Below are 17,866 nucleotides of genomic sequence, written 5' to 3'. Positions count from 1 at the left end.
CCCTCGGCCCCCCGCCGCCCTCGGGAGGCTCCGGTCCCGCGCTCTGTGAGGGCTGGCGGGGGCTGAGACCTCCCTGGTGGCCAGAGCGGTTGTGTTGCGTTGATGAAGGTCTTCTGTAGTGGGGCTCCCCAAAATAACCGTCCTGGGTAAACGTCCAGGTGGAGGCAAACCCTTCGGGGCTGGCTGAGTAAGAAGAGGAAGACTTTAATGTGAATAAGGGAAGCTTCATCGCCGAGAAGTGTCCTTTGTGGCCTGGGGGTGGGGGGGTGGGTGTCTGTGCACTTTATAGTTCAGGTCTGTGGAAAGAAACCGACACAAGTAGTTCTTATCTTTCCACGTTAGAAAGCGCCCTTGTGTCCTGCTGGTGGAGAGATGCTTGAGGGGGTGGGTGTTGCATAGTTGCAATTGCAAATCAGGGAGTGGGAAGATGCAAAAATCAAGAGTATTCCCACAGCATATGTATTGTCTGAAATATACAGGGTATCTGGCCATATTAGTTATTATGGGGTTTTTCTTTAGCATTTATCATTTGACTTGATTCTTGTGTACATGTGTACTGATGTGAAAGTGTGAGCTTTTGCTTTAAATGTGACAACTGTTGTCTTAGTGCACAAAATATTTTTGCTTTAGTTGTATTAAACTTAATTGTATGTTTAAACTGGAACAGTACTTTCTTGGATGTAGTTATATACTATGTAGAATGTAGCTGTGTGGTGTACAGAGTGTAGTTATACAGTTTACATGTATACTTACTGCCTTGGAGCTCCAAGTATTTTACTCTCACTTCCAGTTAATTTAATGAAAAATCTAGGCATTACACAATGTAAATCGGTGGTAGAAGACAATAAATCAATTTTTACATTCTACTTATAAACATTTACATTCTACATTTAAAACCCTTAACATTATTTAAAACAGCTTCCTGCTGGATGACAGGACTTGAGAAGAATGCAGTCTTGAACTTCTACTGTTTTTCCCTCCAATAATACATCAAGTAGCAGTATCTACTACTGAAGACTTCAGCCAAGAATTGGTTCTTGGTTGTTATGTAGAGTGTCTTTAGCAGGCGGGGGGGGAGAAGGGACAGGCCTACACTGTAGTTTCAGGCTGACAGTGCTGCAGGTCTCAAATAAAGGAAGTAAGAGAGGCACCAGCAAGGGTTTAGGAGAAGAAATGGGAATGGCTGAGGAGTAATCAGCATTACCATCACCACTGCAAAGCTTGGGATCTGGTGGTATCAAAGGATTGAAAATAAAACTTTAAGTTAGCATAACCTACAAGGTTTTGTGTGTGTGTGTGTGGGTTTTTTTTTTGTTTTGTTTTTTTTGTTGTTGAAGATCTGGGATTTGCTCTAACTTTATTACCAAGCTGCAGGTGTGTGTCTGGCCTAATTGAAAGAGAGGAGCTGTTCAAATCATTAGATTAACTCAGGAAGAATTAGAAAGCAAGTGAGAGAACTTCTAAACTCTGGCACATTTTTGTGTTTTTTGAAGCTTATTTCTGGAAATTTGACTGTGATGAGAACTTAATAGATTTGTTTCTTTAGTGGGAAGGAAGATTTGAACTCAGTTTTTCATAAGAAATTAACTCACATTTTCATGAGATTTCAGCAAAGTTTTTCATAAAAGTGCACATATATTCTCTATCCATTGTTTTTTGCAGTTTTCTGATTGTTTGGCATTCCCAACTGGCTGAGGAGTAATCAGCATTACCATCACCACTGCAAAGCTTGGGATCTGGTGGTATCAAAGGATTGAAAATAAAACTTTAAGTTAGCATAACCTACAAGGTTTTGTGTGTGTGTGTGTGGTTTTTTTTTTTTGTTTTGTTTTTTTTGTTGTTGAAGATCTGGGATTTGCTCTAACTTTATTACCAAGCTGCAGGTGTGTGTCTGGCCTAATTGAAAGAGAGGAGCTGTTCAAATCATTAGATTAACTCAGGAAGAATTAGAAAGCAAGTGAGAGAACTTCTAAACTCTGGCACATTTTTGTGTTTTTTGAAGCTTATTTCTGGAAATTTGACTGTGATGAGAACTTAATAGATTTGTTTCTTTAGTGGGAAGGAAGATTTGAACTCAGTTTTTCATAAGAAATTAACTCACATTTTCATGAGATTTCAGCAAAGTTTTTCATAAAAGTGCACATATATTCTCTATCCATTGTTTTTTGCAGTTTTCTGATTGTTTGGCATTCCCAACTATTCTGCTAGGCCACCGCACCCCACCCCACCCTTTTTTTTTTTTTTTTTTTTTTTTTTTTTTGCAAGTCTAGAAGGCATATAGATTATTTTTTGTGGGCTGAATCTTTCTGATGCCTGCCTTGGATGCAGTAGTGGCTTGGGATGGACACGCCATGTCTACTTGGTGGAATAGATGTGAGCACTAGGCTTCTTTAGTTTGGTTCTGGCTGCCCGCAGGAGCAGTTACCTACAGGGATCTGATGCCAAGATATCTGTAGTGCAAGACATTCATCTAGAGGTAGCAAGGATTTCACATGAACACTTAAAAGCTGCATGGGTGTCGTAGAATCCTAGTGTTCTCTCACAGGTATAGTATGGCACTTTTATTTGCCTGTAAACAAACACACAGTGTGGTTTTGTGTTGTGTAAATCTTTAAAACAGCCCTTCAGAAAGTAGCAGTGATGATGCCCAAGTGACAGGCTAGGCCACTACATCTTCTGAGTGGGGATGCTGTCAAAATCCCTAGCTTTTCTTGCTTGACCAACATACTGCAACAGTAACAAAAGACTTCTAAGGAGGAGTCCTCTTCAGAATGATTTTGTTTACTTTAAAAAATAATTTAGAGTAGGTGTTCTAATTTTATACTGGACAATTTGTACAGTAGTTGACACACTATTTTCTTTCATCTGAATTTCTAACTGTATCTCAGATGTACTTTATACTTCTTTCCCTCACAGAAAAGGACATTCACCCTTGAAATAGCCAGTGACAAAATTTGCCTCTGAGTCTTGTAATTTTCCCCTGTTGTTATTGTTGCATTTTTATGTATATTTTGGCATACTTGGGTATGAGGAGAAGATAGATTGCATACAAGTGAGAAGGAAAGTAGCTAGAGACACATTTCTGTCAAATACATAGTTTTAAATCTTGCCCATCTGCATGCTGCTGTGAAATAAAAGGCCTTTTAACAAGTATGGAGCTTGTTAATTAATGTTTTTCCAGGCCTTTCTTTAAACTTGGGCAGTTAAATTTTCACTGAAATTTAAGTTTTGTGGGAAAGGAAAAACTTGTTTTTAAAATATGAACTGTCTGTGAAAAGTATGCTGGTTTTAATTTTTGTGTCAGTGGGCATGTAAGGTCATATGGGTGACAATTGTCAAGTTCTGCCTGAAAACGATGGGACAAAAGTGTAAATTTGCTTGGGTTTTATTGGTAGAAAACTAAATGAAAGTACATGATACAACAATGTAAACTGTCTTAAACTGGCTTTTACTTGTGTGAATGGTGTAAAGCAGTGTAAATGTCCCAAGGCTTTCATATGCCACCTCTATTTCTGATGACTGCAGTGATTTCTCTTACTAGCTTCTCTTTTAATATATCGGTATAATTGATCCCAGCCATTATTCTTAAATGCTTCAATGTGCTAGTTCTTCTGCAAAGTAAACCGCATATATTCATGTTTCATGGAGCAGCTGTCCAGTTTTCCGTAACTCATGACAGTAATTGATGGGGTTCTATTCTTTAGTTCTGCTTTAATTTTTTTGTTAGTTTTCAAGTTTGGTGTTTTTTTGTTTTTTTTTTTTTTTAATGCCTAACTCTGTAGTACATCACCAATTTATTTTGTAAAGTCTGCATGTTATGACCATATGACACTAAAGTCATACTTTGTTTTTTCATGTTGGGCGGGAGCATATCTCTTGCTCTTTCATGTCCCAATTCAGATTTTTCTGATCTTTATGCTGCGATTGGTAGTCTTGGGTGCCTCTTGCCATTTCTAGTTTTTTCTGCATTTAGTTATGTGGAGTCTTGCTGATGTACTCCATGACGCATAAGATTCTGGTTATGCCAAGTATGAATGTTTTCTCACATCAACTGGACTTACAAAATTAAAATTCTTTGCTAGGATGTGTTTTTCTTGTTTAAGAGACTAGGTGTTATGCAGAAAGTCAAACCTGCTTGGAACAAGAAAATCCTTTTGACAATTCTTTTTGCCCCAGACTTGTAGTTGAGTTAGTCCTCCTGCTATCAGGAGCAGCTCTCCTGGAAAACTTCTGAAATAGCCCATAGTCACTACCTGATAATTTTTCTAGAGCAAACAAAAGCAGAATGACTTTCTGCCCAGGTGTTACACTTGTCTTCTACACACCTCCTTTAGACTTTCTCACAGATATATATAGAGAGATATATATTGTATCCTGTGCCTGAATTTACTTGTTCAGTTTCAAAGGTTGTGCTATGAAAGAAGAGGTCCCGTGAGGGAGAGGAATGAGACACCTTCTTTCTGGTTGTTCTTGAGCCCTTTGTCTCTTCAGTTCTGCCTCCCTGCCACCCCCTCCTATTTCTAGCTATACCTTAGCAGATAGGTATTTTGCTGGGTGCTCATAGTAGTCACTTCCCCTGTAGAACACTTTAATGCTTTTTAAAAAAGCAGTGATCCTTCTGAAATGTTTGGCTCTATATGTGTTACCTTGCATATTTTCAAAGGGTGGATGGTAGAACACATACACACAAACAACTGCTGATTCTGAAGTCTTGGATGTGTTTCTGTGTCCCAAGTTTTAGTTGCTTGTTTTTAACCAATATAATAAGACAATATTTCTAGTCGTCTTGTGTTCTACTTAGTGCTTTACAGCCAGTTACAACAGTCATCTTCCTCCTCCTTGCTTCTCGTGAAGTTTTCATAAATGGTTTCTTTATTGCAACCCTTTCAGGGTATATCACATGCTGTTCTGTATTTGAAGAGCTGGGATTTCTATTAAACTTCTAGAAACAGAAATAATGAAATAGTCTGAGTCATTAGGATCTTTCTATGGTTCAAAGAACTGTGGTGTTCATACTGTCACTTGAACACTGGACCTAGCATCTGTACTCTTACAATATGTGAAGGATTGTGAAGTACTTTGAGCAGTGTATTTGGAGATGAAATTCCTGAAGTTCATGTATCTTTCTTCCTCTAAATAGGTTTAGTATTTAGCTGTCTTATAGTTTTAAAACTGCAGAATGCTTGTTTCTTTGGCCTCCAGGTTGCCTCTTAAGTACTCCAAGATATCTGTTATTTGACAGTGACATTGGTTTTGATCAGTTTACGGCTGTTCATGATTGTTTCCCTAGCTCTTCTCAAGCACTCCCAATGCCTTGACAGTAATGGTGCTGCTGAAACCCTTTTGGTATGGATTTTTTTTTCCTTCTCATTTTAGCAGGCATTGCTCTTTTGATGAGCAGATGGAAATGTTCTCCTCTTAAACACCTTTGTTTGAGGTTACTGTATGTTTTCCCTTTTCTTTCAGTTACTAAAAAGTTCAGTCCCTCCTCTGTTGAGTACGTCTTCTGTTACGCAGCTCTTTGATCAAGTGAGAGACTCAGCTAATGGCCATGCTCACTTTTTGAGGCTCTGCTGGTATCGTAAGCATACTGTGCATGCTTTTTGGTGGTGGCAAGCAGAGGATGACTGCGGTAATTACTCAGTGAATGCTGCCTTTAAGGCTTCAGATAACCTGATTGGAGGGGAGAAAAGAATTTTAAACAAAAGAAGCAAAATGAATGATTTCTTTATTTAATACCTACCTGCAAAATCTTTTTTTTCCCTCTTATTTGTCTCAACTTACATGTGTTCAGTAATGAAATGCATGCTTCCCTGCAAAGTTCCATCTTTCTGCTTTCTAGTCTCTTAACAAGCAGAGAGAGGGTGAAAAAGAAAGTAGTTGTTATGTGTTCCTATGTTTGATTTGTACTCCACTTCTGCAGACTTAATTTAGCTGCTTTCACTTGAGTTTTCTGCTGTTTTTCTTTATGTTCATGAGCTGTGCCTTTCCTTTGCTGTGGAGATTTTTCTCCCTTAAACACATGTACTTTCCAGCTTCCTGCCTGTTTGCTTTAGCAAACTGCATGGTCTTCACAGCAGTTCATGCACCTTTCCTTACTGATTGTGGATGCTTCTTGTATTCATATAATTGCTACATGTGTGAAACAGTTCTTTGATATATGAAAGTGTACACCCTTGTGCCCCCTCTCCCTTTGCTTTCCTTGTTTAACACCAATCCATGTGACCTGTGTGGTTATACAATTACTTTCAATTTTTGTCTTTACTTAGATGGTTGGCAGTAACAAGTCTCTTCTGACTCACAAATTTCTTCATCAATCATTTCACTTTAATTTTTATTAGTTCTCTATATCACAGAATTGCATCTCTTGATATGGAAGAGTTTCTTTTGAACACTGTTCTTCCAGTGTTAGATTTGACAATCTTTTCTGTCCATGTCCTTCTCCCTTCCCTTATTTTGTATTCATTTCCAGGGAAGTGTCACAGGATAACATATTTTCCATAAGTTCTCAATGATCTGCTGTGCTTCAGAATTTTTTTTATTTCCTTTTTCCTCCTCCTCCTGCATATGGAATACATCGTCTAAATCTGACACTACAGCACCAGCTATTCTTCAGCTCATCTTCTACTTTAATAGTACCCTTGGCTATCATGTAGAGTTAACTTGTTATTTTGATCTTGCAGCAAGATTCCCTATAACTTTTAGGCTGAAGGATTTACATGTTGCAGCCACCTGGCCTCACTGCAATGTGTGTGTGTGTGGTTATATTTTCCTGCGCTATATTCAGCGTCAGCTCCATTGCAAGGTTGCAGCCAAGTTGTGTTCCGAGATCTTCCAGGAGTCTGGGGGGGGTGGATAGATGGGAATGCTAGAGACTGGGGAAAGTCTAGGACTGCTTGTAAAGGACAAAGCGTAGTGGGAAGAGTGCATTGAAGGTGCTGGGAGAAATCATAGGGTGATACTGAGTGATTTGAGACTCTGTGAGAGAACTGGAGGGCAAAATAAGGTGTTGTTATATAATTAGAGATTTTGTTGTACCTGTCTGTATGTACATTCACAAAGATGCAAAAGGGGCTGCCCCAACAACTCTCAGGTGAGAGCACTCAACTCTCTTGGAAGTTCAGTGTTCTGCTACCACCTGTGAAGGTGAAGTGCTACCATATACTTGCAGAGCCATCTTGACTGGATTCTGCTTTTGACTTGATGTAATTCACTGGCTTACGAGTGGTATAGTTTAGAAAGTGGGTACTTCAAGTGGGATTGGTTTATACTTTCTTAGATAACAACATGGCAGTAATGAGCAGGTATTTGTGTGCTGGCTACTTTTTGATGAAAGGTGAGCTTTACTGTATTCTTTGGCTGTTTCCACTTTAGCAAAGGAAGTGGTTTGGACAGTCCCATGTTGCTTTGAATTAAGCAAACATTAGTGGGAAAGTGATAATGACAAAAATTGTCATAACTTCCTTAATTTTGCATGGTGGCTGATTAAAATTTTATTACTGCTCTTTAATTGTGCATTTTATTTTCATTGGAATATATTTTTCTTTATAATCTTTTTTTCTGTCTGCTCACTTGTATGAAAATTTGCTTGAGTTCTGTGTATTTGCCCCCCAACCAAACAAATAACTTTTGTCTTTCTTTTAGCAAACTGAAAAAACTAAGTGAAGATAGTTTAACCAAGCAGCCTGAAGAAGTCTTTGATGTTCTGGAGAAACTTGGTGAAGGGTGAGTGCAGCTATTTATGAGGGGATGGGATCAGAGGGAAACAGTATATAAAGCATGTGTTGGGATATTAAGTTACAGAGAGAGTGACTGTAAATGTCCTAAGGAATGCTTCTCTAGACAAGTTTTAATAATAAAGCAAGTGCATGCATCGGTAGACTTCCACGCTTCCCTTTCTGGCCTCTTCAGGGATCTGCTTGGTAGAGTACCATGGGATAAGGCCCTGGAGGGAAGAGGGGCCCAAGAAAGCTAGTTAATATTCAAGGATCACCTCTTCCAAGCTCAGGAGCAATGCATCTCAACAAAGCAGAAGTCAGGCAAAAATGCCAGGAGGCCTGCATGGGTGAACAAGGAGCTCCTGGACAAACTCAACACAAAAATGTGGTCTGTGGAGGGTGGAAGTAAGGAGAGGAATACAGGAATGTGAAGCATACAGAGAAATTATCTGAGCAGCCAGGGAACAGGTTAGGAAAACTAAAGCTCTGACAGAATGAAATCTGGTGAGGGACATCAAGGGCAACATGAAAAGCTTCTATAACTACATCTGTGATAAAAGGAAGACTAAGGAAGGTGCGGGGGCCCTCTCTGGAAGGCAACAGGAGACCTGGTTACCCAGGATATGGGGAAGGCTGAGGTATTCAATGACTTTCTTGCCTCAGTCTTCACCGGCAAGTGCTCAGACCACACTGCCCAAGTCATAGAAGGCAAAGGCAGGGACTGGGAGAATGAAGAATTGCCCACTGTAGAAGATCAGGGTCGAGACGACCTAAGGAACCTGAAGGTTCACAGATCCATGGTCCTGATGAGATGCATCTGCAGGTCCTGAGGGAACTGGCGGATGAAGTTATTAAGCCACTATCCATCATATTTGAGAAGTCTTGTCAGTCCAGTGAAGTTCCCACTGACTGGAAAAGGGGAAACATAATCCCCATTTTTAAAAAGAGGAAAAAGAAAGACCCGGGGAACTACAGACCAGTCAGTCTCACCTCTGTGCCCAGTAAGATCATGAAGTAGATCCTCCTGGAAACTATGCTAAGGCACATGAAAAATAAGGAGGTGATTGGTGACAGACACCATGGCTTCACTAAGGGCAAATTTTATCTGACAAATTTGGTGGCCTTCTATGATGGGGTTACAGCATTGGTGGATAAGGGAAGAGCAACTGATGTCATCTACCTGGACTTGTGCAAAGCATTTGACGCTGTCCTGCGTGACATCCTTGTCCCTAAATTGGAGAGACATGGATTTGACGGATGGACCACTCGATGGATAAGGAATTGGCTGGATGGTCACACTCGAAGAGTTGCGTTCAACAGCTCAATGTCCAAGTGGGGACCGGTGACAAGTGGAGTTCCTCAGGGGTCAGTATTGGGACCAGTGCTGTTTAGCGTCTTTGTTGGCAACATGGACAGTGTGATTGAGTGGACCCTCAGTGAGTTTGCTGACGACACCAAGCTGTGTGGTGCGGTTGATGCGCTGGAGGGAAGGGATGCCATCCAGAGGCACCTTGACAGCCTTGAGAGGTGTGTCCATGTGAACATTGTGAAGTTCAACAAGGCCAAGTACAAGGACCTGCAGATGGGTCAGGGCAATCCCAAGCACAAATACAGGCTAGGTGGGGAATGGATTGAGAGCAGCCCTGAGGTGAAGGACTTGGGGGTGTTGGTTGATGGGAAGCTCAACATGACCCAGCAATGTGTGCTTGCAGCCCAGAAGGCCAACTGTATTCTAGGCTGCATCAAAAGAAGCGTGGCCAGCAGGTTGAGGGGGGCGATTCTGCTCTTCTACTCTGCTCTCATAAGACCCCACCTGGAGTATTGCATCCAGCTCTGGGGCCCCCAAAGTAAGAAGGATGTGGACCATTTGGAGTCCGGAGGAGGGCCATGAAGATGATCAGTGGAATGGAGCACCTCTCCTATGAAGACGAGCTGAGAGAGTTGGGTTTGTTTGGCCTGGAGAAGAGAAGGCTCCAGGGAGACCTTATAGCAGCCTTCCAGTACCTGAAGGGAGCCTACAGGAAAGCTGGAGAAGGATTTTTTTTTTTACAATGGTCTGTGGTGATAGGCCAAGGGGTGCTGGCTTTAAAGTGAAAGAGGGTAGATTTAGATTAGATGTAAGGAAGAAACTCTTCCTTATGAGGGTGGTGAGGCAGTGGAACAGGTTGCCCAGAGAAGTTGTGGGTGCCCCATTCCTGGAAGCATTCAAGGCCAGGTTGGATGGGGCTTTGAGCAACCTGGTCTAGTGGAAGGGGTCCCTGCCCATGGTAGGGGGTTTGGAACTAGATGATCTTTAAGGTTCCTTCCAAAGCAAGCTATTCTATGATTCTTTGAAATATATTTATGCATTTTTGATGTCCCTTGTTTACTGAGGCAGCAAAGGTGCTCGCACCTGTAATGGAGTTAGATACACTACATCTGGACAAAGATTCGTTCTTTAGAGGCACGTCTTTCCTGAAGTCCCGATAGAACTGAACTTTTTGGAGCCTGAAAAAGCCCTCAACCTTTTGCATGAACATATATATGGCTTCTGTGACTTTTTAAAGTTTCTGCATTATGGAAGTGAAAAGCAGTTTATCTTGTTTAAAAAAAAATTTCCCTCTTTTACTTTTAGGTCTTATGGTAGTGTGTTTAAAGCAATACACAAAGAGTCTGGACAAGTTGTAGCAATTAAACAAGTGCCCGTGGAGTCAGATCTTCAAGAAATAATTAAAGAAATCTCTATAATGCAACAATGTGACAGGTAGGTATGACAGTTCTGCTGCCTTTCTAGAAGTCTATGTGAAAATGTATTTGTGAATATAGCTGAAATATGCAGCTGCAAACCTTTTTTTACGTGGAAAACTAAAGCATTCTGTGTTGGAGAATTTACTTGCAGGAACCACTTTGTGGACCCCCTACTATCTTTAGCTTGGATTGAAGGAAGTACAAATAGTGTACATAACAGAAACTGTTGAAAGAATAAGTACTTCCCTCTGATTAGAATTCTCCATGCTTACTTCATTTTACTTGCACTGGCAAGCCTGAGGATTAATATTTCCTGTAAATGTCTTTGGCCTTGTGAATTCAGGGTTACCTATTTCAGAAGATCAAGAAAGATGTTTCTAGCACGGGATTAATGGCTAGCAGCTTCCAAAATAGTATTTTATCATTTGCTTTTTTCATGCAGGAACAGACCTTTTAAAAAGTGAACAGTTTTATAATAGTTCTGAAGAAGGACTGTTACCTTATGTTTGTTCACAAACTATATACTATGATTGCTAGTGTTGTAGGAATGGAAGCCTCAAGTGCCTGCAAGGATGCAGAAGTTACTTTGCATTTCCTCTCTTCTATAGAGTTATCAATTTTTTAATTTGTATATTTTTGGGGGATAATATTTTAGGATTTTGGCTGTAACTTCAAAGTCAGATTTGCTAGGGTGAGTCCTTATTCATATCTGATCAGTGGTACAACAGTCTGTTGTTTGTGACTTGAAGTGCAAACAGGAAAGCTTTGCGCTCTAGTTAGGTGAAACTTTCTTTAAGCTGTTGATTGCTTTAGTCATTAACTTGGTGAATTGTATTATAGCAAGTGGTCTGTTATTTCTGAGTTATGTTTGTGATTTTGTGGCATGTCAGTGTTGAAGTTCTGTCTGTAAATGAAAAATTTGCTCTTGTTTGGCAATGAGCAGTACTCATCCCAGATTTAAAGATAATCCTTTTAATGCAGTCTGAATTCATTCACATTTATTGCTGAATGTTTTGCTCAGGTATTACATGGAGCTTGATCATACTGCTCCACAGCATCTTGTCTATGGGGTCATGAAGGAGGAGAGAAGGTTCAAATATTTTTCCTTAACCGTAGAGATAGAGACCTCGGAGTACTTTGCATCTAGCACATGAGAATGCAACTGTTCTTCAAACTTCTTTAGACCCTCTGCCTGCAAGCCCCGATCTGAGTATTTGTGACCTATGAACACACTGGACCTTGTAGTCCCTTCCCTTCTGGCAATGACTGCTCTGAATGCAAGAAGTTTGTTAAATATGTAGGCAGGGGAATAGGAGGAAAAGGAATGATTTATGTTTTTTCCCACATTCCACGAAGATGTGCAATAAGGTTATTTCAGGTGATGCTAAAAGGATTTGGGACCCTTGAGGTTTTTTTGGGGCTCTCCCTAATCCTTTTCAACCCTGTGAGTCTATTTTGTCTGTCTGGCCAGCTGGAGTTTTGTAACAGGTACAGATTAAAAAGGAAGCAGCAATCTTGTTTGCCTGCTTAACTGTGGAACTAGATTTGATCCCCAGAGTAAGTCCTTAGCTCTTCCTCTGCACTGGAAGAGGAGTTAAAATATGTTTACTTTGATTCTTCTTGTTGCTGTGCTCTTAATTCTTTTTATCTCCCCTGCTTCATTTCTTTCCCCTTACATAAGGGAATATATTGATATAAGCTGGAAAATAGCACCTTACAAATCCTCAGAAAGAGTTCTTCTGTGGGGTCAGTGATAGGATAGCAGCCCTTAGTCTCTGCGTAGACTTGAGCCATGTGAGCTGAGTGGAAGCAGTGGTGTAGACTGTAGGGTGTGTGTATCTGTTAGTACTAGACCAGGATTGAAATAGATAAAACAAATGTCTGTGAAATGTACTGATAGAGAAAAGAAGTGGTGACACTTGAATCTTCTAAATTTTTCACTTTTACTATGCTGCTTGTGACATTTTCATTCTTCTCCTAGGTGGGCCTACTCAGCATCTTACTCCTGTGTCCCCTGTCCTGCCCCCTTTTTTCTGCCCTTGTTCTTTGTTTCCTGCTTTTCTTTGAACAACATGTTGCATTTAGTATCTACTGGACATGTGCTATTGTATAACTTTTTTTTTTAAGGGTTGAAAAGAAGGGTTGGGCTGCAGCTCTGTACCATGTGCTTGTGTATGTGTCGTGTGTCTTTCTGCAAATTCAGTGCTGTGCAGTACTGATGGCAGCGATGATGCACTTTTTAGTACTTTATTTTCACATGTGATGATTCCACAGATATTATGGAAAATCGCTGAGTTGTTGCAGCATCTCAAATAAAAGATGATTAAACCTTAACATTTTACCCTTTCTTTCTTCTCCGTGCCCGTTTCTAGAACTAGCTACACTGTATGTGCTGAAGCTCTTCTAAGGAGGCAAAAAAATGTAGATTCTAAGACAAGCAGTTGATATGGAAAAGGCTGGCCCATGTAGTTAACTGGGATGTGGCTTTAAGCAAACATGAATGGTGTTTTGAGATTGTACAGCACTTGATGTTTTCAAAAGATCGTCTTGTCCTGATTTGTAATAATACGCTATTTGCTGGGAATGATAGCATAGTGTAAATCTGGCAAAAGATAGTTGGGCAAATCAATGGGTTTTCTTCAGAAGTAATAGTGACCTTCCTCACTTCAGGAATTTATAAGGGGCAAGATTAGTGTGTCATACTTTTAAATGGTAGACATTTTGACTAGCTAAGAGGCAATTGACCCACCTTGCCTTCTGTAAAGGCAAGTTCCTATAGTACTAACAGTTGCTCTTTAATGAAGTAGTTTGCTGATAGTTTTGACGTATCTTTATAAGATAGCACCGTGTTCTAGGAGGCAACCATAGGTCTTCTCTTTCTTACATCAGTTTTCTAACAAAAATGTTGCTGACAAACATGCTGATCCTAAAACGCAGTTCCTTGCTCCAAAAAAAAAAAAAGTGTTTGGTTCCATCCCACTATGCAGGTGTCCTGACTAGAAGCCATTGTCTGAGATCTCAGTATCTTACTTCCTGACTTTGTGGGAGATGGATGGCAATGTAACTGTAACATCCTTTGCTTACGTTCCTGCAAAAAAACCCCCCAACCTCCAACCTTTTATTTCCATAAATACACTATCTAATTACTTTTCTGAAGGATGATCCTTGTTATGTTTACCACATCTGTTTCTGCCTTTCTTTTGCAAGTGTGTCCGAGGAAGCGTTATGTCAAGTGACAAATGGATGAGTAGCTAAGCAGTATTTTCTGTTTGACGATACTATCTCCTCACATCAGATGCTTCAATATAAAAATGCATTTGCAAATCCAGTAGTGTTCAAACCAACACTAGATTCTGTTTAATATGGAAGTCTAGATCTGTACTTGAGCTAAGTTCATGCTTGCAAACCCAGGAAAACATGGGTGAGTTTCCATGTTTTTTTGCTCAGGAAAGAAGAAAACAAGGCAATCTTTCTAAGAAGGGAAACATCCAGTGACTTTGTGAGAAGAGTTAAAAATTGAGGGGCCTTAAATAAGGGGAAAAACTAAGTTTTATTTCAGAAGACTAATATTTGGGAAAACAATGTCTGTATTTGAAGATCACTGACAGCTTGTGATATGTGTAGTAGTGCCTGTATAATTTGATTAAGGAGACAGACTTGACTCTAACAAGGCATTGGTTAAACTAATTACAATTTTTAAATGTATTTGATTACACTTGCTATTTAGATGTGTGTGTGTGTGTGTGAAACCATAATTTTTAACACTACTTGCAATGATGATTTTTTTCTATATTAAGAATTCATCTATTATCTAACTTTTTTTTTCCCCATCTAGTCCATATGTTGTCAAGTACTATGGCAGCTATTTTAAGAACACGGATCTATGGATTGTTATGGAATATTGTGGAGCTGGCTCTGTTTCAGACATAATTAGACTTCGTAATAAAACGGTAAGTTTTTTTTCAAAAATGTGTAACACTTACTAAAATTAAACTGTGAATTAAGACTAGAAGCCAGACTAAAAGTCAGAGTTACAAGGCAAGATCTGGACTGATATCAAGGTGCGTATCTGTGCCTTGGTTCCTCAGGAAATACGCTTGTGCAGTTGCTCTGACTTTGTCCATTCCTCTGTGGAGGGATTATCAGCAGAAGCAAATGTGTATTGAAATATGAAGGTCGTGTAAGTTTCTTGAAAATTACTGCTTTGTACAAGGCAAAATTCACAGTTGATCAGCAGGTCTCTTAACACATGCATGGTTTGGAAATGGGCATAGAATTGTCTTGTTCCCACTCGGTAATTAGGGAGCATGAGAAGTAATTGGCATCACTCAAGGAATGAGCAGGGGAAGGGGTGCCAGTTAAGGAATGTGAGAGGGAACCAAAATGAGGGTTGTATGGAAGAGTCTTAATGGGCTTATAACAGCAATAATGTAGAGGAGGATGCACACCTGTAGGAAACAGGCTTTGCTATACTTAAGAAACAGCTTCTCTGAAAAATGTTTTGTTGTAGATGTCAAATAATTTTTAGTTCCTTTGAATCCATTGTCTTCAGCAGTGGGCTGTAACATAAGGGCTTCATTTTACCAACAAATACTGGGAGATGACCCTCTGCTTGCTAGCTCTTTAAATTTTGTAAACGTGCCCTGAAATGTTCCTTGTACCATACCTGGGAGCAGAGAGGGAAGGAGAGAAACAATGTTCATGCTTAGAAGATAAGACATAACAGAAAATTGAATTAGTTTTATTAGGAAGTGGTGTGATGTCCAGAATAGAGGGAGACCCTTTGGAAAAGGTGGCTTGTATGAGGGCTGCAGTAATGTGGAACTGATGACTGTGGAAAAGCTAAAAGCAACGGGAGATTGCTGGAGTTCCTGTAACCTTTAAAACTGGTGTCCTTGCAGTTATGTAGTATCTGGGGGTTAGTAGCTCCAAAAAGAAATGGTTAGTCCCGATTTTATCTTTTTGAAAAGGCCCATTTAAAACAGGAATTGGAAAAATAAGGAGTAAACTTGTGAATACATCAATAGAAAATGCTAGAATTTTTTGTTTTAAAAAAGTGTGCATCTCCGTATTTATATTAAATAAACCAGGTGCTCTAGTTTCTCTTACATCTATTTTAGGATATTGACCTAGAGAGATTAGAGATTTAGCAGAGCAAATGCATACCAAAGATCAGACAAACTTAGCTCTTCTACTGCTGTTTGTAGTTAAAGTTGATATGATTAAATAGCATAAATTCTATTCTAAGAAATAATAAATACATGGATATATGTAATGAGAGTAAAGTTAACATACCTTTTGTAAAAGCAAGTAATGTAGCATGTACCTAGTAGAGTTCTACAAAGGAGTTGTTGGGCACACAAATAATGCTGGTTGGTGTCAAGTTGGTCTGGATATGCTTTGCACTGAAAGGTTTACAGACAGACTTCCACACCAGAGGCTCTTCAACAGATACTCCTGTAATGGAGTAAACGAGGAGTTCTGTCATGGTAGTTGGTTTAAATATAAAAAAAGAGGGTGTGAGTAAATGGCCATTTTGGGAATACTACATGGGTCTTTGCTATCCTCTTTGGGAAAAGAGGGTAGAAGTACTGATGAGAGAGGTTATATTCTTAGTAGTAAAAACAGGGAAAGACTTGAAAGGCTTTGGGGTACTGAGTGTCTGACTGAGAATATAAGAATAAGAAAATGTGAAGAGACAAATTTGGCTTGGTGGAGGACGCAAACTCTATATACAGGTTCATGAGCACTTCAGCTTAATGTTTAGAAATAATTGAACAAGTAAAGTGGTTGCCAAAGATCACAGTAGTACCAAGGATGTAACAGAACTATGGAAGTTAGAGAAAGGTGACAAGGGTGATCAGAAGTAAAGAATACTTCTCTAGAAGGAGATACTACATGGATTAGGATACTAAATGGATTCTCAACTTCTGTGTTGAGAAAAGGTACTCGGAGGGAGAGACATGGTGGAAAGTTTTGAAAATAATCAGTAGCATAAAAAGAGTGAGTAAGATATGGCTATATCTTACCGTTTATTACAAAACAAGAGATCACTCATGTTAGTAGATCTGAAGCAAAAATTTTTTCTCTACACATGATCATGAAGTCCACTGTGTAGTTATAGATGATCTTATGGATGCTAAGAGTTTGTATTTAAAAGGCAATTGAGTAAGACCAGGAAAATATGACTCTGGCTGAATGCAAATATTTAATGGCTGGAGCAGGAAATCCATGTGCTTCAGATCCCTGCGAAGGTGAAGCAGACAACTATCACTGCTTAAGTGACGCATACTTACATTCAGACAGGCTACCAGGCTAGATAGAACTTTTATTTTGGCTTAGGATAGGGGCTCTTCTGGTGCATATAACAAAAAAATCAAAGCAAACTCCTCCATTTCTCAATTGCTGTGCCTATGTCTTGCAAGTTTTGGAAGATGCAGGGAGAGGCTTTGGACTTGTTTGAATTCTCTTGTTCTTTGTGGAACAGAGACCTGATCACCCAGACAGCTTGTGACTGTGTTATGGGAATGAGGCTGCCTATATATGTATGTGTATATATATATATGTATATATAAATGTGTATATAAATATATATATAAAAAACTTTAATGGCAACAAGAGGTGGTTTCACTGTACTTTTCACAAGAGAAAAAAAAAGAAAAGTTTTCACTTGGAAGTGAGGAGGGAACTGTTTCTTATTTGTCAGAATGTTTATTGAATAGGCCCAGACACACAGGGTTATGTGTTCTGTCATTTTCCCAAGTTGTCAAATGAAGACTGTGGCTGGCCCAAGGAAAAGTTTATTTCTTCCTCCATATATAAGGAAAAAAAACTGAGGAAGAGAGAGAGAGTTGAAGTAAGAACCCTTACTTTAATGTAATGATCATTAGGATCCTCATATCAAAATGAGTCATAGGAAAAGGTGGATGTCCCCTCATATTTGGGGAGGAAACATTATTAGGTACTTGCCCTTGTTGCTTATCTCTCAAACTACGAATTTACTGGTGGTCTTTTTCTGTATCTGTGTTTCCCCTGTTTATTCAAAAGTTTTGTTGTTTGCCTAGAAAGTGCACAACACTGGGCTTTGCTCTAATGGACCCAAAATGAGGGAAGCGGAATTCAAAGTTAAGGAAATTTCTAGTGACTCTTGGGAGCCTGTTCCTATTGAGAGGTTTTCAGCTTGACAGGAGCAGGTTCTTATCCAAGAGGCCCAAGGCAGTACGTTGAAGTTAAATCGACCTCTGGAATTCTGCCCTGGAGTTTTCTAGCTTGCCAGGCAGATCAGCAGCAATGAAGCAAGCATATGATGCCTAGTAGCTCGTCTGAGGTGTGGTGTTCATCAGTCCAAGGCAACAAAGCTGTATATCTAGTTTTGTGTGCTTTTGTCAGAGACTGATTCGGGAGGTATTTGTATCTTATAC

The 17,866-nt window shown here is 39.6% G+C and overlaps 1 protein-coding gene across 1 annotated transcript in view; it reads left to right on the top strand.

Annotated features, from left to right (window-relative positions):
- The window catches only part of STK3 (serine/threonine kinase 3), a 134,878-nt gene that overhangs the window by 1,001 nt on the left and 116,011 nt on the right, over nucleotides 1–17,866 (top strand). The window contains exons 2-4 of the mRNA XM_035893910.1: nucleotides 7,645–7,725; nucleotides 10,333–10,461; nucleotides 14,281–14,395. Of these exons, the coding sequence (XP_035749803.1) occupies nucleotides 7,645–7,725; nucleotides 10,333–10,461; nucleotides 14,281–14,395 (325 nt within the window). The remainder of the gene's footprint in view (nucleotides 1–7,644; nucleotides 7,726–10,332; nucleotides 10,462–14,280; nucleotides 14,396–17,866) is intronic.

This window comes from Egretta garzetta, unplaced genomic scaffold (genome assembly GCF_000687185.1).
Source record: "Egretta garzetta isolate BGI_Z169 unplaced genomic scaffold, ASM68718v1 scaffold154, whole genome shotgun sequence".
NCBI lineage: Eukaryota > Metazoa > Chordata > Aves > Pelecaniformes > Ardeidae > Egretta > Egretta garzetta.
The sequence above is the reverse complement of the archived record's forward strand: the minus strand, read 5'-3'. Positions and strand labels throughout refer to the sequence as shown.